This window comes from Mytilus trossulus, chromosome 13 (assembly GCF_036588685.1).
Source record: "Mytilus trossulus isolate FHL-02 chromosome 13, PNRI_Mtr1.1.1.hap1, whole genome shotgun sequence".
NCBI lineage: Eukaryota > Metazoa > Mollusca > Bivalvia > Mytilida > Mytilidae > Mytilus > Mytilus trossulus.
In genome coordinates, this window is record NC_086385.1 from 2,871,103 (window position 1) to 2,894,053 (window position 22,951).

General features: G+C 33.3%; 1 protein-coding gene across 1 annotated transcript in view; it reads right to left on the minus strand.

The window, feature by feature from the left end:
• LOC134695321 (uncharacterized) overlaps window positions 1-22,951 on the minus strand; it is a 77,094-nt gene that overhangs the window by 12,170 nt on the left and 41,973 nt on the right. Inside the window, exons 6-9 of the mRNA XM_063556545.1 lie at window positions 16,450-16,755; window positions 13,273-13,490; window positions 9,378-9,480; window positions 652-735 (exon numbers count right to left, since the gene is read on the minus strand). Of these exons, the coding sequence (XP_063412615.1) occupies window positions 652-735; window positions 9,378-9,480; window positions 13,273-13,490; window positions 16,450-16,755 (711 nt within the window). The remainder of the gene's footprint in view (window positions 1-651; window positions 736-9,377; window positions 9,481-13,272; window positions 13,491-16,449; window positions 16,756-22,951) is intronic.

The window sequence follows — 22,951 nt, forward strand, 5'->3', positions numbered from 1 at the left end:
CTTGGACATATTTCTGCAGCGCAGACAAAAGACCTTATTGTTTTTCTAATGCTTTTTTTTGTTGTTTTCTTCCAACTTTTTTTTGACATGACATCCCCTCGTTTCTTTTGAAGTAAACAGTGACGGATTTGCCTCAACTCATGCGGCAAGTATGAGGTATTTTTTTTTCAATTACAAAACATTTGTTTATCTTTGTCCGATTATTTGGGTGACAGACTGATGGAGTGTCAGAATATTGGGACGACCCTGCATTATGTTTTTCTTGAAATTAATTGTGTCATATTATCTTTTCATACATGTTTTTACATCACTTATACTTATTTTTTTTATCACTTCTTCAAAAAAAAAAAACAAGAGAAAGGTAAATGAATCAAGACCCCCTCCCAGGGATAGGTCAAATTTTGCTTAATATGAATTGTATAACACTGAACGATGACAACAGATTTTAGCGTTGGTAAACTTGTATTTTGTTGTCCCTGTTATGTCATATAATTATAGGCCTATTTCCACAACTGACAAATTATTTGAGAAGTGAAACTATGAAAGCCTCTGAAATGACCAAATATACATAGCTGCAAATCATGTCCAAAGGGCGCAGGGATGTAGTCCTTTTTGCTGTCAAGATATAAAATACCTGAACTAATAATATACCTCTAATATTCTTTGGAATAACTTCTTTCTGCTCAGCTTCCAGTTTCATTATTTTCTCTTTAAGACTTGAATTTTCTTCTTTTTCTGAAATTATAAAAGAATTTTAATTATTTGGTATATTATCATGATTACATAAAGAAACTGAACTCAAGAAATTTATTATAAGAAATTCTTATGCCAGACACATGTTTAAAATTGAGAATGGAAATGGGGAATGTGTCAAAGAGACAACAACCTGACCAAAGAGCAGAAAACAGCCCAAGGCCACCAATGGGTCTTAAAAAAAACCAAGAAAACCCGGCACCCTGTGGCTGGCTTCAGCTGGCCCCTATAAAAAATGTATACTAGTTCAGTGAAAAAGGATGTCACACTAAACTCTAAAACATATAAATGAACTAAAATTTTAAAGAATACAAGACTAACAAATGCCAGAGGCTCCTGACTTGAGAGTCTACTAAAGACTCATTGGTGGTGTTTGATTAAAATCAATTAAAAGGCCATATCAATGATGATGATAAAGAGCACTAAAACACACAATTTTCAAAAAAGTATTCCAAATCTGCTTATGGCCGCCAATGCCGGAGGTTAGAACAGCCTCGGTCTTTCTAATGATTTTTCATTACATTTTACGGCCGGTAGTATATTTACAGAAATTAGTTGATGAGACGTTTAAAGTCAAACAAGAATGTGTCCAAAGTACACGGATGCCCCACTCGCACTATCATTTTCCATGTTCAATGGACCGTGAAATTGGATAAAAAATATAATTAGGCATTAAAATTAGATAGATAATATCATAGGGAACATGTGCACTAAGTTTCAAGTTGATTGGACTTAATCAACTTCATCAAAAACTACCTTGACCAAAAACTTTAACCTGAAACATGCACTTTCCTTTTCTATGTTCAGTGGACCGTGAAATTGGGGTCAAAAGTTTAATTTGGCTTTAAAATTAGAAAGATCATATCATAAGGAACATGTGTACTAAGTTTCAAGTTGATTGGACTTCAACTTCATCAAAAACTACCTTGACCAAAAACTTTAACCTGAAGTGGGACAGACGGACGAACAGACAGACGGACGAAAAGACAGACGGACGAACGGACAGACGCACAGACCAGAAAACATAATGACTCTCTACTATCATAGGTGGGGCATAAAAATAAATAGGACATTAAATTAGGTACCATTAAAATTTAAATTAAGGAGGTATTCTTCAGATGATTCAGTCTTGATAAAATCTCGTTTGAGAATTATTTAAAAAATATGTGATACAAGTGGAAAATATAAATGAATTTAAGAAACATTATCATCAAACTAAACTCTGTAAAAAAATTGTATGTCGTTTTTGAGTAATAAAATTTTTAAAAATTCATGTAAATGAGATCAATGCCAGATGAATCTTACAAGACAGATATACCAAACTTACACCTCTTCCATACACCAATATAGTTGACCTACTACTTATAAGTAACTGAGACACAAAATTTTCAAATTTTATAACTAATCAGGTCAGTGTCATCAAGACAAAATGTTGAGAAAATGGGTATGGGATCCAAAAAATTGATTTTACCAAAAATATTAACACCCCATATCATTTTTTTCTTTTCAATCATTTATAACAAAGTTGAAATAATATGCTTTTTGTTTAAAAAAAGAGAAAAATCCCAAATTTACAAAATCGACAGTATGGTCAAAATGACACGAAAAAACAACAAAATTTTATAAATCTTTTTACTATTATTTAATGCCAACCTAAAGTTTTTTTTAAAGCTAAATTTATCCAGATTGATCCACTTCCCCTTTAGTGAAAGTGAAATCTAATGCTGATTGGTATATCTTATTCCAAACAGATTCATCGCTTCGTTCAGCTCGTAACAACTCAATAACAGTTCTACATTCTTTTGTAGCCTCCAACAGATCACATTCCATACCTTGCAGATATTTCGACAGATATACCGTACTCTGTAAAATGTGCTCTGAAACTACAAGAGCAATAACAAATTCAAATCTTGTAATAGATGCAAGGTACTGTCCGGCTTTGTCATTTCCATCATCTCGCAATTGTTCACGATTTAAATAAAAGTTTCATTTAAAAGTTTTGAAACCAAATGCCGTTATTTAATGTAATTTCATCAATATAAAGAGAGATAACATCATGAACATACATATGTATATATATGTGTTTCCTTTAAACATTTTATTCATAATTTTTTTTCCCCATTTTTTTTTTGCATGCCCAATCGATGTGCACGCAACTGCGTGTTGACGTATAGGGAGCTACGCCCCTGCTTAGTGGGACATAACAATCCTGTAAGACAGGCAGGTACACCCTTCAAATATTCCATTCACTAAATATGATTGACCTATTGCTTATGGTAATACAAGAGTGCACACACTGAAATGTCTCGCCTTCTTTACTAATCATTGATATTATGTTGATAGTCCCAAAAATAAAGCTTTATTACAACTGTCACATAAACTTAACATTAACCAAGAAATCTAAATATTGACCAATGAACCATGAAAATGAGGTCAAGGTCAGATGAACCATGCCAGGCAGACATGTACAGCTAACAATTCGTCCATGCAACAAATATATTTGACCTATTGCTTATAGTTTAAGAAAAACCGACCAAAAAACAAAAACTTAACACTGTCAGAGCAATGAACCATCAAAACGAGGTCAAGGTCAAATAAAACTTGTGCGACTGACATATAGATCATAAAATATTTCCATACACCAAATATAGTTGACCTATTGCATATAGTATTAGAAAAAAGACCAAAACTAAAAAACTTAACTTTGACCACTGAACCATGAAAATGAGGTTACGGTCAGATGACACCTGCCAGCTAGACATGTACACCTTACAATCATTCCATACACCAAATATAGTAGACCTATTGCATACAGTATAAGAAAAACAGACCAAAACACAAAAACTTAACTATAACCACTGAACCATGAAAATGAGGTCAAGGTCAGATGATACCTGCCAGTTGGACATGCACACCTTACAGTCCTTCCATACACCGAATGTACTAGACCTATTGCCTATAGTATCTGAGATATGGACTTGACCTCCAAAACTTAACCTTGTTCACTGATCCATGAAATGAGGTCGAGGTCAAGTGAAAACTGTCCGACGGGCATGAGGACTTTGCAAGGTACGCACATACCAAATATAGTTATCCTATTACTTATAATAAGAGAGAAATTAACATTACAAAAAATCTTAACTTTTTTTTCAAGTAGTCACTGAACCATGAAAATGAGGTCAAGGACATTGGACATGTGACTGACGGAAACTTCGTAACATGAGGCATCTATATACAAAGTGTAAAGCATCCAGGTCTTCCACTTTCTAAAATATAAGCTTTTAAGAAGTTAGCTAACGCCGCCGTAGCACCCGGATCACTATCACTATGTCGAGCTTTCTGCAACAAAAGTCGCAGGCTCGACAATAAAAACAGACCAAAACACAAAAATGTAATGTTGACCAATGAACCATGAACATGAGCTCAAGGAAGGATTGTACCTGCCAAACAGACATGTACTCTTTACAACCATTCTATAACCACACATAGTTGACCTACTGCTTATAGTACTTGCAAAAAACAGACCAAAACACACAAAAAAACTTAACATTGACCAATGAACCATGAAAATCAGGTTAAGGTCAGATAAAAAATGTCAGACTGGCATGTACCCCTTATAATCATTCCATACACCACATATAATTGACCTTCTGCCTAAAGTATCTGAGAAACAAACTTAACTATGGAACTTAAACCTTGATCACCGATCCTTGTAATGAGGTCAAGGTCAGGTGAACTCTGTCTGACGAACATGTAGATGTTGCAAGAACCAATCTACCAAATATAGATATCTTATTATGCATAATATGTAAAAAATTCACATGACAAAAAAAAAAACATTTTTTTCAAGCATTGCCTGAAACATGAAAATGAGGTCAAGGACAAAGGACATATGACCGACAGAAACTTTGTATCATAAGTTATGTGCATACAATTTATGAAGCATCCAGTTCTTCTACACTGATTTATAAATCTTTATACAAATAGTTTAAGCAGCCGGCTCCTGATAAAAATCCCTAGGTCTCAAATTCTGTGACTTTCCTCCCAGGCGAAACAAACCCGTCAAAGATACCAAGGACTCATTCATTCAAATCCTTAAGAAAATAAAAAAAAGAATGTATCTGAGGACACGAAAGCCCCCACTCAAGCTTTGCAATTGAAAGGTAAATAGCTCATTGTCCAAACTCAAACTCTGTCAATGTGTTTTTATTCTTAGAAATGTGTATGAGTTAAATGAAATTTGGATGAGGAAAACTTGCATTACAGTTTAGATTTTTTTTTTACAATTTTCCAAGTTATAAAGGGACATAAAGCGTAATGGCTCAATTCCCAAATTTGAACTCTATCTGCCAATTTTGGTTCTCTAAGCATTATATATCAGTTTCATAAAATTGGATGAGGAAAACTTTAATAACAAGTGAAACTGCGAGCTACTGCTCACTGATGATACCCCCGCCACAAGTGGATAATATTACTAGTGTAAAAATATGCAAGTGTTCGGTAAACAGGAAGTTGTCGAGTGATGAATCTGAAAACGCATCACACGGTATAGCTGACTTATATAAACCCTGAAACCAAATTTTAGAAATCCTTGTATTGAAGTTCCTGAGAAAAATGCGACGAAAAATATTCAGGGGACGGACGGACTAACTGACGGACTGACGGACTGACAGACACAGGTAAAACAGTATACCCCCCTTTTTTAAAGCAGGGGTATAATTTTAAAGGGGGGGTATAATTAAGAGCGTAGAAACAAAAACTAGAGCTCTTTTAGAGCCTGTGTCGCTCACCTTGGTCTTTGTGAATATTAAAACTAGAGGCTCTAAAGAGCCTGTGTCGCTCACCTTGGTCTATGTGAATATTAAACAAAGGACGCAGATGGATTCATGACAACTTTGTGTTTTGGTGATGGTAATATGTTTGTACATCTTACTTTACTGAACATTCTTGCTGCTAACAATATCTATATCTATAATGAACTTGGCCCAGTAGTTTTAGTGGAAAATGTTAGTAAAAATTTACAAATTTTATGAAAATTGTTTAAAGTTGACTATAAAGGACAATAACTCCTTAGGGGGTCAGTTGACCATTTTGGTCATGTTGACTAATTTTAAGGTATCACTTTGCTGTACATTATTGCTGTTTACAGTTTATCTCTCTCTAATCCAGATTTGCTCTAAATGCTTTAATTTTTGAGTTATAAGCATTTTATACCTTCGTTCTATTTTTAGACGTGGCGGCCATCTTGGTTGGATTGCTGGGTCATCGGACACATTTTACAAACTAGTTACCCCAAAAATGATTGTGGCCAAGTTTGGATATATTTGGCCCAGTAGTTTCAGAGAAGATTTTTGTAAAAGATTACAAAGATTTCAAACTAGAGGCTCTCAAGAGCCTGTGTCGCTCACCTTGGTTTATTTGCATATTAAACAATGGACACAGATAAATTCATAACAAAATTGTGTTTTGGTGATGGTGATGTGTTTATAGATCTTACTTTACTGGACATTCTTTTTGCTACAATTATCTCTATCTAAAATGAAGTGACCCAGTAATTACAGTGGAAAATATTTTCTAAAAATCTACCAAAAATTTATGAAAAATGTAAAAAATTGACTATAAAGGGCAATAACTCCAAAAGAGGTCAACTGACCATATCAGTCGTGTTGACGTGTTGACTTATTTGTAAATCTTACTTTGCTGAACATTATTGCTGTTTACTGTTTATCTCTATCTATAATATTATTCAAGATAATAACCAAAAACAGCAAAATTTCCTTAAAATTACCAATTCAGAGGCAGCAACCCAATAACCAGTTGTTCTATTCATCTGAAACTTTCAAGGCAGATAGATCTTGATCTGATAAACAATTTAACTCCATGCCAGATTTGCTCTTTATGCTTTGGTTTTTGAGTTATAAGCCAAAAACTACATTTTACCCCTATGTTCTATTTTGAGCCATGGCCGCCATCTTGGTTGGTTGCCCGGTTCAATGGACACAATTTTTAAACTAGATACCCTAATGATGATTATGGGCAAGTTTGGTTTAATTTGGCCCAGTAGTTTCAGAGGAGAAGATTTTTGTAAAAGATTACTAAGATTTACGAAAAATGGTTAAAACTTGACTATAAAGGGCATTTACTCCTAAAGGGGTCAACTGACCATTTTGGTCATTTTGACTTATTTATACATCTTATTTTGCTGAACATTTTTGCCTTTTACAGTTTATCTCTATCTTTAATACTATTCAACTAAAAACAGCAAAATTTTCTTAAAATTACCAATTCAGGGGCAGCAACCCAACAACGGGTTGTTCGATTCATCTGAAATTTTTACAGCAGTTAGATCTTGACCTGATAAACAATTGTACCCCTTGTCAGATTTGCTCTAATTGCTTTGGTTTTTAAGTTATTAGCCAAAAACTGCATTTTACCCCATGTTCTATTTTTAGCCATGGCGGCCATCTTGGATGGTTGACCGGGTCACCGGACACAATTTTTAAACAAGATACCCTAATGATGATTGTGGCCAAGTTTGGTTTGATTTGGCCCAGTAGTTTCAGAGGAGAAGATTTTTGTAAAAGTTAACGACGACGACGGACAACGACGGACGACGCCGGACGCTGGACGCAAAGTGATGGGAAAAGCTCACTTGGCCCTTCCGGCCAGGTGAGCTAAAAATGGTTAAAAATTGACTATAAAGGGCAATAATTCCTAAAGGGGTCAACTGACCATTTTGGTCATGTTGACTTATTTGTAAATCTTACTTTGCTGAACATAATTGCTGTGTACAGTTTATCTCTATCTATTATAATATTCATGATAATAACCAAAAACAGCAAAATTTCCTTAAAATTATCAAATAAGGGACAGCAACCCAATAATGAAATTGGGTTGTGTGATTCATCTGAAAATTACAGGGCAGATAAATCTTGACCTGATAAACAATTTAATCTCCCCCAATCAGATTTGCTGTAAATGCTTTTGTTTTTGAGTTATAAGCCAAAAACTGCATTTTACCCCTATGTTCTATTTTTAGCCATGGCGGCCATCTTGGATGGTTGGCCGGGTCACCGGACACATTTTTTAAACTAGATACCCCAATGATGATTGTGGCCAAGTTTGGTGTAATTTGACCCAGTAGTTTCAGAGGAGAAGATTTTTGTAAAAGCTAACGACGGACGACGACGACGACGGACGCCGGACGCCAAGTGATGAGAAAAGCTCACTTGGCCCTTTGGGCCAGGTGAGCTAAAAAGGAAGAGGATGGATTCATGACAATATTGTGTTTTGGTGATGTGTTTACACATCTAACTTTACTGAAATTCTTGCTGCTTAAAATTATCTCTATCTATAATGAACTTCACCCAGTAGTTTCAGTGGAAAATGTTAGTAAAAATACAAATTTTATGAAAATTGTTAAAAATTTACTATAAAGGACAATAACTCCTTAGGGGGTCAATTGACCATTTCAGTCAAGTTGAATTATTTGTAAATCTTACTTTGCTGAACATTATTGCTGTTTACAGTTTATCTTTAACTATAATAATATTCAAGATACTAACCAAAAACAGCAAACTTTCCATAAAACTAACAATTCAGGGTAAGCAACCCAACAACAGGTTGTCCGATTCATCAGAAAATTTCAGAGCAGATAAATCTTGGCCTGATAAACAGTTTTATCCCATGTCAGATTTCCTCTTAATGTTTTGGTTTTATGTTTTAAGCCAAAAACTGCATTTTACCCCCATGTCCTATTTTTAGCCATGGCAGCCATCTTGGTTGGATGGCCAGGTCACCAGACACATTTTTCAAACTAAATACCCCAAAGATGATTGTGGCCAAGTTTGGATCAATTTAGCCCAGTAGTTTCAGAGGAGAAGATTTTTGTAAAAGATGACTAAGATTTAGGAAAAAATGGTTAAAAATGGACTATAAAGGTCAATTACTCCTAAAGGGGTCAACTGACAATTTCAGTCATGTTGACTTATTTGTAAATCTTACTTTGCTGAACATTATTGCTGTTTACAGTTTATCTCTATCTATAATAATATTCAAGATAAAAACCAAAAACAGCAAAATTTCCTTAAAATTACTAATTCTGACAGGGGCAGCAACCTAACAACGGGTTGTCTGATTCATCTGAAAATTTCAGGGCAGGTAGATCTTGACCTGTTTAACAATTTTACCTCATGTCAGATTTGCTCTAAATGCTTTGGTTTTTGAGTTATAAGCCAAAAACTGCATTTTACCCCTATGTTCTATTTTTAGCCATGGCGGCCATCTTGGATGGTTGGCAGGGTCACCGGACACATTTTTTAAACTAGATATCCCAATGATGAGTTTGGCCAAGTTTGGTTTAATTTGGCCCAGTAGTTTCAGAGGAGAAGATTTTTGTAAAAGTTAACGAAGCCGGACGACAGAAGCAGGACGACGGACGATGCCGGACGCAAAGTGATGGGAAAAGCTCACTAAAAGTCATCTCAAGAACAGTTAACGACTCAATGCCCAAATTTGAACTCTGTCTGCCAATTTTGGTTCTTAGTCTTGTGTAGGAGTTTCATTAAATTTGGGACGATAATTAATATTCTTCAGCTATAGTAAAGTCATGTCACTAAAGTTACCTTTTAAACCATAAAGAATCTTTTGAACCTGTTGTTGCATCACAGTGCTTAGTGTGGTTTCTTTAACAACAGGATCATTCTTTCCACTGATTCGTCCTAATACCTGTACACAAATCAAACAAAACATTAAATTGATTATAAAGATGAAAGCACTACTCATTCCTTTCTCTTATCCTATGTTTTTTTTTCTTTTTTTACTGTATCAAAAATGCGAAGTCCATAACTCTTCTTTAACTATAGCTAATGCCTGGTATTTCTATGTCCCCTTCACTGCATCGCACAGGGGAAAATTATACAATTTCAAGACATGCTGAATACAAATACTGCTTTCAAAATATAAAATGTGAATTTTAATTATTGCATAACCTGTCATGTGCAATTTACGCTATAATTAAAACAGAGCAAAACTATCTTAATTTTCTAACATGTCTAAAGAAAAAATATCATACATGTCAACCTCTGAAACTGAAAATACATCGAAGAAGAAAATGTCATAACGTGTACGAACTTTTCTTTCGGTTAAATTTTAAGTTTTTTTTTTAATATACTATAACATAAACATGTACCACTGAGTTACCTACAGATATTTACTTTTGTATTGGTTGATTATACATGTTATATGAATATTTATCATTAATTAAATATCTTTCTAAACATTATAGCCTTCTTATTGTTTAATTCACACTACTCGGTATTAATGAATGTCATAAACCCAAGCTATACATGTAATTAAAAATCAATTATTACAGCTCATGTGCTCCTTTACATAGGAGGGAGATAAATCGAAAGAAGTTGGTCTGTTTCCTTTCAGTGTGATATCTAGAGCATAAGGGTTTGATGTAACGCTTTTACATTTAAGTGATATTAAAACCATTCTCTCTGACAGAAATGTATTAAAAGGTTCAAATTGTTTTAGAATGATTTTCATGGTATTATTGATATTTGCAAACGGCAAATATTTTAATCAGTACATAGTATGTTAAGCTTGACTGGCTTCAACTTTCTGGGGTACAATTAACGAGACAATTCTGGAATCAAATGTAATGTTTTGATAGCTTTCATCTACAGGGTAAATAAACAAATCTTAAATTTGGACTTTTCAATTGTTTACCTTTTCACAGGAAATGGGCCGAAACTGAAACATATATTTGACTAAACACTACTGGTCAGAAATACCCTGGTTATCTGAATCCCGTCTGGTATTTAAAAAATCCCACTTATAAGGAGAAACTCACGGGTGTAGCTCGCAGAATACAGGTCGGTTGACAGGTATGAGAAACTGAGAATGAACAAAGCACAATCAAGATATATATTGGCATATAACAGCCCTTTTGTTCACATGGAACGCATGAGTGATTTAATGAAGAATCTTAAATAGATTATTGCTAAATCATATTCAAATTGACGTTGTAGTTTCAGAGTTGAAAAAAATGTCAAAGTTAAAAGATAGCTTATAGAAAGTGATGGCAAACCTCACAGTTGTATAAAAAAGAAGATGTGGTATGATTGCCAATGAGACAACTATCCACAAAAGACCAAAATGACACACACATTAACAACTATAGGTCACCGTACGGCCTTCAACAATGAGCAAAGCCCATACCACATAGTCAGCTATAAAAGGCCCCGATAGGACAATGTAATACAATTCAAACAAGAAAACTCACCGCCTTATTTATGTAAAAAAATAAATAAAAAACAAAAATGTAACACATAAGCAAAAACAACCACTGAATTACAGGCTCCTGACTTGGGACAGGCACACAAATAAATAATGTGGCGGGGTTAAACATGTTAGTGGGATCCCAACCCTCCCCTAACCTGGGACAGTGGTATAACAGTACAATATAAGAACGAACTATAACCAGATGCTCCACAGGGCGTAGCTTTATACGACCGCAGAGGTTGAACCCTGAACGGTTGGGGCAAGTATGGACATAACATTCAAGCTGGATTCAGCTCTAAATTTGGATTGTGATTAAATAGTTGACACAGCATAGGTTTCTGACACAGAATGAATGTGTTCTAATGAAATTAAAATTTTTGTTTTCTCTTAGAGCAATTCACTATGCTGTTGAATATTATTCCTCTCAAAAAAATGTTTGAAGAAATTTTCTTTTTATTTATGAAATTTCAAATGAGAAAATTGAACCCATTTTTTTTAATCACATCCCCCTTTCCCTTATTCCAAAACTAATCTCAATTAAAATTTCTAATGGAGTTTGCAACAATTACTACTCATTTAAATACATCATAAAATATTAAGATGTAAAAAAACTGCTTGTTATCACTGAATGGTAAAGATTATTTTAATTTATCAGTTGGTAGTAAAAAGTGAATATACCTTGTATATTGTATATATAACAAAGATTTAAGTTGATTCTGGACAAAGAAAGATAACTCCAAATAAAAAAAATTCTTACAATTAGATATTTCTTGCTTACTATTCTGGACAAAGAAAGATAACTCTAATTAAAAACAAAATTGCTATTTCACAATATTTTGCAATAAGATATTTCTTGCCATTGCGCAATACTGTGCAATTGAAAAGACTTGCTATTGCACAAAACTTAATATAATAATTTTAGATCCTGATTTGGACCAACTTGAAAACTGGGCCCATAATCAAAAATCTAAGTACATGTGTGGATTCAGCATATCAAAGAACCCCAAGATTTCAATTTTTGTTAAAATCAAACTAAGTTTAATTTTGGACCCTTTGGACTTTAATGTAGACCAATTTGAAAACAAGACCAAAAATGAGGAATCTACATACACAGTTAGATTTGGCATATCAAAGAACCCCATTTATTCAATTTTTGATGAAATCAAACAAAGTTTAATTTTGGACCCCGATTTGGACCAACTTGAAAACTGGGCCGATAATCAAGAATCTAAGTACATTTTTAGATTCAGCATATCAAAGAACCCAACCGATTAATTTTTTGTCAAAATCAAACGAAAGTTTAATTTTGGACCCTTTGGACCTTAATGTAGGCCAATTTGAAAACGGGACCAAAAGTTATAAATCTACATACACAGTTAGATTCGGCATATCAAAGAACCCCAATTATTCAATTTTGATGAAATCAAACAAAGTTTAATTTTGGACCTTTTGGACCCCTTTTCCTAAACTGTTGGGACCAAAACTCCCAAAATCATTACCAACCTTCCTTTTATGGTCATAAACCTTGTGTTTAAATTTCATAGATTTCTATTTACTTATACTAAAGTTATGGTGCGAAAACCAAGAAAATGTTTATTTGGGTCCCTTTTTGGCCCCTAATTCCTAAACTGTTGGGACCTAAACTCCCAAAATCAATACCAACCTTCCTTTTGTGGTCAGAAACATTGTGTTTAAATTTCATTATTTTCTATTTACTTAAACTAAAGTTATAGTGCGAAAACCAAGAATAATGCTTATTTGGGCCCTTTTTTGGCCCCTAATTCCTACACTGTTGAAACCAAAACTCCCAAAATCAATCCCAACCTTTCTTTTATGGTCATAAACCTTGTGTCAAAATTTCATAGATTTCTATTAACTTAAACTTAAGTTATAGTGCGAAAACCAAGAAAATGCTTATTTGGGCCCTTTTTGGCCCCTAATTCCTAAAATGTTGGGACCAAAACTCCCAAAATCAATACCAACCTTCCTTTTGTGGGCATAAACCTTGTGATAAAATTTTATAGATTTATATTCACTTTTACTAAAGTTAGAGTGCGAAAACTAAAAGTATTCGGACGACGACGACGACGACGACAGCGACGACGACGCCAACGTGATAGCAATATACGACGAAAATTTTTTCAAAATTTGCGGTCGTATAAAAATCAGTTGAGAAAGTCTTTACTCATCAGATGAACAAAACTCTGTAAACTACAGAACATATCTTACTTCATTTACTGTTTGAACAAATTGCTGATATTTATCTAAATCCATCGATGACATTTTAATGATCTTATTATACCAAGACTGTAGTCTATATAAGTCTGCTGCTAATCCTGTATCATGGCTCTCTGGTTCTGTATCTGAAATCTGTTCAGCTTTAACCATTGAAACTAATGTAACCAGTGACTGGAATCCTGGTCTGTTTGTTAGCTGTTGTATGTTGGCTATTGTAAAAAAAAAGACATGATAAATAAACTCAACCTATAAACTATATTTAACACAAGAAATGTTCGGTCATTTTCAAGTGAATGTATTTGTATTTAGTCTGAACATTTGTCTGAGATGATGTGTATATGTACAGTCCACATGGATATGCTTGTGATAGGAGACTTCATTTAACTTTTCCAAAAGTAAGAAATGTTAAAAGGCTTGGTGAAAAAACCAGAATCAATTAATGTGATTTCCTATTATTAAAAAAATAATAAACAAATATTCACATTTGTAAGGAGCTCTTAAGTGTCAAATAGGAAATTAAAAATATTTAAAACTTTAAAACTTGCACAACTTTTTGAATCTTGTGCGCACAACTTTAAATCTTGTGGACTATTTCTTTGATGTAGTTTCTCAAATATTGCATGGCATCTCTATTAGCAGAAGAAAGGTTTTCAAGAAAGATAAGGCTTCCCAAAACGTTCTTAATAGTCGGTTGTTACGTGTTAAAAAGTTGTTGTTATTTCGTTAGATTGATCAGGGTTCCCAAGTCCGAACAATGTACTTTGGTTGCTGAATTAGTTCTTAATGTTGGATTTCCTTTATGATTAATATGTTGAAATTGTCAGGTTTTCCCACTTTTTACAAGAGTGGCTTTAAAAATCTGCAAGGTTTATTTTGTCGATCTCTGCAAAGTTTTCCAAAGCACATAACACATCTTCATTTTCACATGGAGTCCGGTACTAAAAAGATATCCATTATATCCCGTTTTACCTAACCAAACATCCCTTCTTCAAATATAACGCAGTCTAGTGCAATTGAACCATAAAAGATTTAAAGTTGTGTGAACAAGATTTAAAAAGTTGTGCGCACAGGATTAAAGATTGTGCGCACAAGATTAAAAGTTGTGTGCTCAAGTTTAAAAGTTTTGCGCGACAGTTTTAATTTTTTTAATATAACACGCAGTCTATTGCAATTGAACCATAACAGATTTAAAATTGTGTGCACAAGATTAAAAAAGTTGTGCGCACAAGTTTCAAAAAGGATTAACGAGAACTGTCATATTCCTGACTTGGTACAGGCATTTTCAAATGTAGAAAATGGTGGATTAAACCTAGTTTTATAGCGCTAACCCTCTCACTTTAATGACAGTCTCATCAAATTTTTTTTATTTACATTGATGCGTTAAATAAAATAATCCCATTGTAGTCTTACAATAGTTACAGAAGACCCCTTACAATATATCATTATTCAAATTTGTGTGAAGTGACCATTTGACATTGTTTTGTTTTTAAATTTTCACTTAGACTTCAATAGTAAACCCGTATGTTCTTATTTTAACCCTGGCGGTCATGTTGGTTGGGTGACAGGGTCATCGAATAAATGTGTCCATCAAAATACCTTATTGAAAATTGTAGCTATTATTAATTCTATTTGGCCCAGTAGATTATAAGAAATTGTAAAAGATTAGAAAAATTTATGAAACATTGACTATAAATGGCAATAAATCCTTAAGGGGTCAATTGACAATTTTGGTAATTATGACTTATTTATTGATCTTACTTTGCTGAATATTATTGCTGTTTATCTCTATCTATAATAATATTAAAGATAATACCAAACAACTGCAAAATTTTCTTAAATTAACTACATCAGGTGCAGCAACCCAACAACAGATTGTATGATTCGTCTATAAATTTCAGGTCAGATAGATCTGAATCTGATAAACATTTGTACCCCGTTTCACATTTGCTCTTAATGCTTTAGTTTCAAAGATATAAGCTAAAAACTGCAATTTACCCCTATGTTCTATTTTGAGCCATGGTGGCCATGGTGACCATGTTGTCCCAATGCGGGGTCATTGGATACATTTTTTAAACTAGATTCCCCAATACTGATTGTGGCCAAGGTTGGGTAAATTGGCCCTGGAGTTTCAGAGCAGAAGATTTTTGTAATGGAGAAATGAGAAAAAGCTCACTTGGCCCACATAGGGTCAAGTGAGCTAAAAAAAAAAGTGTCATTGACTCAGTTTTTAAATTCTACCTCCTGTAATGATACATTTATTCAGTATCATGACTGGATTAAAGAAAAATGAATTTTCTGAATGAGTTTATACCGGAAGAACCCATGAAATGTCTCCCACATTGAAGGTTGGTGGCCATTTGGCAATTTATCATTTTGGGCATGTTATAGGACACACATATATATTTTATCTTGGTCATAGCCCTATTGTAAATTGATATCATCCTGAACATGCATGAAATATTTGCCACTGGATGTAAACAGACAACAATCGTATCAATCTTGTAAAATGATATCATCCTGAACATGCATGAAATATTTGCCGCTGGATGTAAACAGACAACAATCGTATCAATCTTGTAAAAGGATATCTTCCTGAACATGCATGCAATGTTTTCCACTGAATGTTAACACACAACAATTGTATCAATCTTGTAAAAGGATATCATCCTGAACATGCATGAAATATTTGCCACTGGGTAAACAGACAACAATCGTATCAATCTTGTAAAAGGATATAAAAATAATGTTGTTTGTCAATACTTGTCTGCTTATTTCTTTATTTTTTTAAAACAGTTCATTGTTCTATTTCATCATTTATTATGTCTATTTAGTTCCAATTCTACCAATGGTGACACATAAAGCTTACACATGTTACAGTTTTGGAGACCAAATTCATTTTAATATGTATGCATCTTACACATGAAACTCAGAATGGTAACAGGGAATGTGTCAAAGAGACAACAACTCGGCCAAAAACAGTTAATAGTTTTGACCACTTTACTTGTGATAAAACTTGAGTTGTTATCCAAGTAGAACAACAAGTTTGCCCTTCTGGTGCCCCTCATTAGCCTAATTATTCTCTTCAACGTTTAAGATTATTTTGTTTGAATTATGCATGCAGCTGTGCATTCTATGTTAATTAATAGATAGTTGATAAAATAACTGAACCTGTTTGATTTAATTCATCTTGGTTAACATCAGTTGATTCTAAGACAGAAGCCAGCTCTGCATTAGCTGACACAGGATCCTCCTTAAGAGCCTCCAGAAATACTATATAATCTTGTTCACTTCTGATCTTAGCTATAAGTTTTCTATTCATTTCAGCTGACACTCCACTGAAAGCTATATCTGCATGGTCATCTGGTTCTAAAACTCCCTTTGATATTAATGAATCAATGACATTTCTAACATCAGATAAATTCTGAATCAGATTGTAGTAGTTCTTTTGCAACCTGACTGAATGGTTCCCTGTAACTAAATAATAGAGAAGGAATTAACAGTCATAGTAACTTAAGCTATGACTTTTCATTTGTTTAGTTAAATATTGAGTACAATTATGAGACACTAATATCAATGCAAGATAATTTATGTTTACGGTGTTTTATAGAGCCTGTAAATATAGCTTATACCACTGCATCAAGTGTGGTTCAATATTTCTCCAATTGAGACAATTAAATTTTCATCACTTTTTATCAATATTAACAGTGATTTTGTTATTAATAAATTAAACATAACAAAATAAATACTGCAATATAGAATACACTCTTATGGTCTTACATCCTGTCAATACTTGTATTTTAGCATTGCCCAAGGTTGTCTTTTTCACAGATTATTTAAAATGTCTTTACATATAATTGAATCTGTTGGATGTGTACTGATTGATATTTGAGTCTGGGAAACTAGCATTCAGTAGCTGTGAGTACTCTTTGAACGGTACTTTGTGTCTTTAGTTTTTTTGTTGTTTGTGCTTTATGTTGATCTGATTCGTCATGCCCTTGTCAACTGATTTTTACATCAGAGGCCCCTGAGGGGCCTCGGGTGTATTGCCATCGCCTACTTTTCAAAGATCTTCAAATATCAAAGAAATACATATATAATTCGTGTTGGGAAATTAACCGTATGAACCCGCGGACAAAATTCCTTGTCGTTTCTTTTAAATTCATGTTTTCAATGGATACTAAGATTATTTTGATTTTTTTAAATGCAAATTAATAATATGAAAATGTTTTGTCGTTAGAAATATTCGTATATTAATCAAACGATCTTCAATATCAATGATATACTGAAAAATTGTTGTTGCGGATGAATACCACGAATGCATATTCATCAAGTGAGCAAGAGCGAGCGAGAGAAAATCAATTCACGCAATTACACACAGAAAGGTAATTATATTTCAATTATTTGATTTAGAGTAACATCTTTAAACCGTTTGTAGCATATTTGTCTATAATATTAACGTAGCAAAATCAGGAATATTTAATCTGACACAATATTAAAATCATTTTTCAGGCCGCGTCCCCCGCAGCCATTTTGAAAATACCAGCAGATTGGGTAGGAGTAACAAGAACCTGCAAGGCCCTTAAAGATAAGGTTACTTTCTTTGTATTCTTAAATGCAACAATTTGTGGGTTTTTTAAAGATCTCAACAATTTTTTAAGTTAAATTTCTTTTCTTCGTAAATAACAAGTAGATTGATCACTTGGACACACTTTGAACTATTTTCTGTTTTTTAAGGTACTGTTTCGGATTTTCGCTCCATCTCCGACTTAGTTACTTGCATTAGTATATTTGAATAATTACGTCCCTTGACTAGAAAAAAAGCGGATTTTGTTAATGAATTTGTAAGTAATTCTTATATATAATTATTGGTTGAAATAATTGTATTTTACATGTATGTAATATTCAGAGTTTTCTTCCAATAGAGATGGACTATTTTTGAGTGTGAATGTTGACTCTTGCTCGTAAAAGCAAGAGTCTTATTTTACACTGAAAGTCAGAATTTGGGTAAATCACATTTACTGAATTACAATAAGTGGCGTTGTCCGTACCATTTACTAGCCTCTAGATATATTTGAAGAATCCCTACAATTTTAGAGGTATAAATATAGATTAACTGTTGTAGTATTGTATAATTTTGGACCATGCCATACATGTCACATGTACATGTATTGCCAAAATTATTAAGTTGTGTAATCCATGTAAAATTTTAGGTATTTGAATAAGACATATGTTCACGCATACATGAGTACTTGAGCAAATACAATCAGTTTCCAATCACTACGAGCACCCATGAGATCTTAAATTGAGCAAATATGATCACTTACATTTATGAGTAAAATTTGAGCTAGATCTACTCAATTGAGTTAGATATATCAATTTTGAGACTAATTCAAATGGTAATTTGAGCACACATGTATCTTTATATACTAATGAGAGCGATATTGGGATTCTGTATGAGTAAACTTAGCAAATCTTTGTCATGTTTATAGAGACAATGAGAGACAAACCTATGAGCGCTATACCATGTATACCCTGCATATGACTGCAAGAGATATTTTAAAAGTTTTCTGGAACCCCAGATTAAAAGTTGATGTAACATTGCAAAGGGTTAGTGTATTATTTTATTTTATCAAAATGTTAAAATTGAGAATGGAAATGGGGAATGTGTCAAAAAGACAACAACCTGTCAAACCAAAGAGAAAAAAACAACAGCAGAAGGTCACCAACAGGTCTTCAAAGTACCGAGAAATTCATGCAACCAGAGGCGTCCTTCAGTTAGCCCCTAATCAAATATATAATAGTTCAGTGATAATGAACGCCATACTAATTTCCAAATTGTACACAAGAAACCAAAATTAAAATATTACATGACTAACAAAGACCAGAGGCTCCTGACTTGGGACAGGCGCAAAAATCCGGCGGGTTATGTTAGTGAGATCTCAACCATCTCCCTATACCTCTAGCCAATTTTGAAAAGTAAACGCATAACAATACGCACATTAAAATTCAGTTCAAGAGAAGACTGAGTCTGATGTCAGAAGATGTAACCATAGAAAATAAACAAAATGACAATAATACATAAAAAACAAAAGACTACTAGCAGTTAACTGACATACCAGCTCCAGACTTCAATAAAACTGACTGAAAGATTATGATTTCATCATATGAATATCAAGCACAATTCTTCCTGGTAACATATATAAGAACATAACCAGTGTCAGGCCAACAACTGTTTTTTGAATAAATGTGTTTAGTTCCAATGCAAAGACCCTATAAGTGAATCGATATTAACGCCAAAATATGCAATCTTTAACGACCTGATAACAGTATCGTTACTATATTCCTTCTTAAAAAGTCTATTCAAAGGTTTGTTAGTTTCTGAGGTGAATACTGACACCTGTGTGCTTTATAAAGAATATTTCCATAAAAAATTGGATGTGAAATACCTGAACGTTTAAGAAGTCTGCATGTTGAGCTATATTGGATAAATAATGTCCTTATACCGCTGATAAAATTGAGTAAATGTAATGACTAGGTTGTGATATGGAAAACCCTGGTGTAATAATTTTCAGTAATACATAAATTTCTCTCGTTAAAATCTAAAACATTGTTACATTGTGTACATACACGAGAGAATCATACAAGTTGAGATATATAAACACTGTAAGTAGGTGACAAGGGAGCTTCACGATCTAAAAATGGATTGTTATCTCTTTTATCATAAATTTTAGTATGTTAAATGTTTTATCATAAATTTTAGTATGTTAATTGTTTAAAACGTTTAATGTTTTTGTTTATTTATTATTCTGTGGAAATTTAAATCTCAAGAATCTTTGTGTGAGTTTGCATGAATAATTCCATGTTCTAATTTGTACCAGAGGCCAGAGTCATGCATAAGTTAACATGGATTTAAAATGTCCACAATTAAAACCACAAGTACATATAAATAAGAAGATGTGGTATGATTGCCAATGACACAACTATCCACAAAAGACCAAAATGACATGTATATTCTAGATAATTCAAACAAAATGTTCAGCAACATTTAACATGTTTAAAGCAACCTTTCTATTTTATTCCCAAACATAATTGTTATTACCTACAACCTTGTTTTAAAGCAGTTTAGATTTCTATCAAATTGGATGAGAATCAAGGAGTTTTAAAGGGGGAGGGGTCTAGCAAGTCAACACTTTGGGTAAAACTTTATAAAAAAAAGGACTACCCATTAACCATACATGGAGCTCCTCGAAAAAGCATGCCTTAAGCTCCTTCCTCCTCCCAAAAGTCTGCCTTAGCAATTTTAAACACTCTTATGCTGTCTATTCATGTAGCTGTACATTAGAGCCTATAAGATTACAATCTGAGTAGCCATCTGAATCACAGAAAATCATCCTATAAATATTTTCATGTATAAATTGATAATTAAATTTTAACCAATTTATACATTTTTTTAAATTTATTTTTTATAATTTTTTGTTCATTTAAAAATATAGGGACAACAGAGTTGGTGTATGTGGGTTCGATTCCCACCCTAGGCATTCATTTATATTGGCTGGTGCAAAGCGGGCAGTTAAGCTTAGTGGCCCCACACCGACTCTGTTGTTCATACATGTATGTCACTTAAAAGAATCAGGCGGCCTTCTTCAGGTCTTGCCATCTCTATTTTTCTATTTGTAAATCATACACAACAAAACTATTGAATAATTGTATGTTATATGCTAACTATTTTTGTATGTTTGCAACTATATAGTCATAATGCCAATCCAACAGTTCTCATTTGACCACATAATCATTGATAATTCACAAAGTTAAGTATCCTAGTTCAAGTCAGTATCTCAGATATGATATATATTTATAGCATAGCAAATAATGTTATATGTACTATATTGTAAGGTGAACATATCTGTCCGACAAGTATAATATAAACACCTGTCATTTATCAATAATTCAACACAACTTGAGGTCCTCTGATGTTCAGTACTTCAGTACTTTGATTAAAGTTTGTTCTTATGGTTTGCTTTTACACCAAATCACAGTTAGTTCCCTTGGCCTTGGGTAAATTTGACCAGTATAATTAAAGAATTTTGTATTATTTAATGCAAAAGGATATCAAGGTTATGGCAAGAGTCCTTACATTTATCAATTAACTTTAATTTAAACAAGATGAACCAACATCTGAAGTGATTATCGTGCGGTTGGGTAATAGTGGGTGGAGGATACCGTAAGGTATTCACAGTTGTCTTTTAAAAGTAAAATAGAACAATAAAGACAACAACATCCATCAATTACCCCATGGTAAGTGTTTATTCTGGTCGACATGTTTCGCCAACAAGGGTGGCGTCTTCAGGACAATATTACACATGAAATCAAACAGTGAAGTACAAATTTTGCAGTTGTGTGGTACGCCGAACAATAGAGGTTGTGAGGACGACGTTATAGATATAAATAGAAAGTGAAAGTAAAATAAGAATATAGTATAGTTTAAAGTGAAAGTTAGTCAATAAAGTTATTAACAATGTGTGAGGCCAGGATTTTTTAATTTGTTGGTTTACGGATCCGCCGACCCGATTTTGCCGATTTCCAAAATAAAAATAAAATCGAATTTTCAGGCTTTTTTTTTATTCTCGCCGACCCTAACAAATGCATTATCACTGAAAAATAATTAAAGTATCCTTTTTTATGAAATGAAATGTATTAATCACTAACAGAAGTGATGACACTTTCTGTTGTGAAAAATGAAACTTTCAGTTTACGTTTCTAAAAATAGACAAATCAATTATTAATGACCTTGAAATGTCGTTTGCGCAAATAATTTTGCGGAACGAAACCTGTGTTTAAAACCAATTACACAATAAGTTCGTTTTCCTTATTTGTCACCAGTCCGTAAGATGCATGTTCTCATATAAATAGACTCGTCCAAATGTGGACAGGTGGAAGTTCAAGACATCAAGTTAAAATACTGAATTTTAACAAATCATTTGATATTTGTTTGTTTTATAGAAAAAAAATATCGTCCATTTGGATAAAAAACTGGAATGCATGACAACAGATTATTTAACCTGATATTCTCGTTTTTCCAGTGGACGAGTCTATTATGTCTATTTTGACACGTGTGTTGAAACTTATTTTCGTACGACGTTTTTACTTTTTTTTCTTTATCAGTTTTCGTGCTTATTATTTTTCACAAAGTTTTGATTAAAAGCTAAGCCTAATAACTGACGTGAATCTTTTTTTCTTGTTTGTGAAATGACGATTTAATTTCGTCTTTGTCAGTGTTACTGTGTACCCCCTTTTTTTTACGGGAAATTATTAGACAATGTCATGCGATGTTTACAGCTGAGCAATAATATTTCATCAAACTAAAATTTAAGAACGATGAAAAAATAGTATGACAAACATATTATTAGAAAGGTGAAATATATTTTTATTTTGCATATCAGTTTTCTGTCTTGAAAGATCTTTTTTTTTCTTTTTTTTTCCGACCGACCGACCCGACTTTTTCATGGAGAAAATCCGTAAACCAACAAATTAAAAAACTGTGGCCTGAGGAGAAAAGAATTAGACATTTGGAAACAGAAGCAACCACAGAAACATACAGATAAGAAGCAGTCCATCACTGAAGATTAACATACCATACATAAGTACACAAAGTCAAATAATTCGGAATACC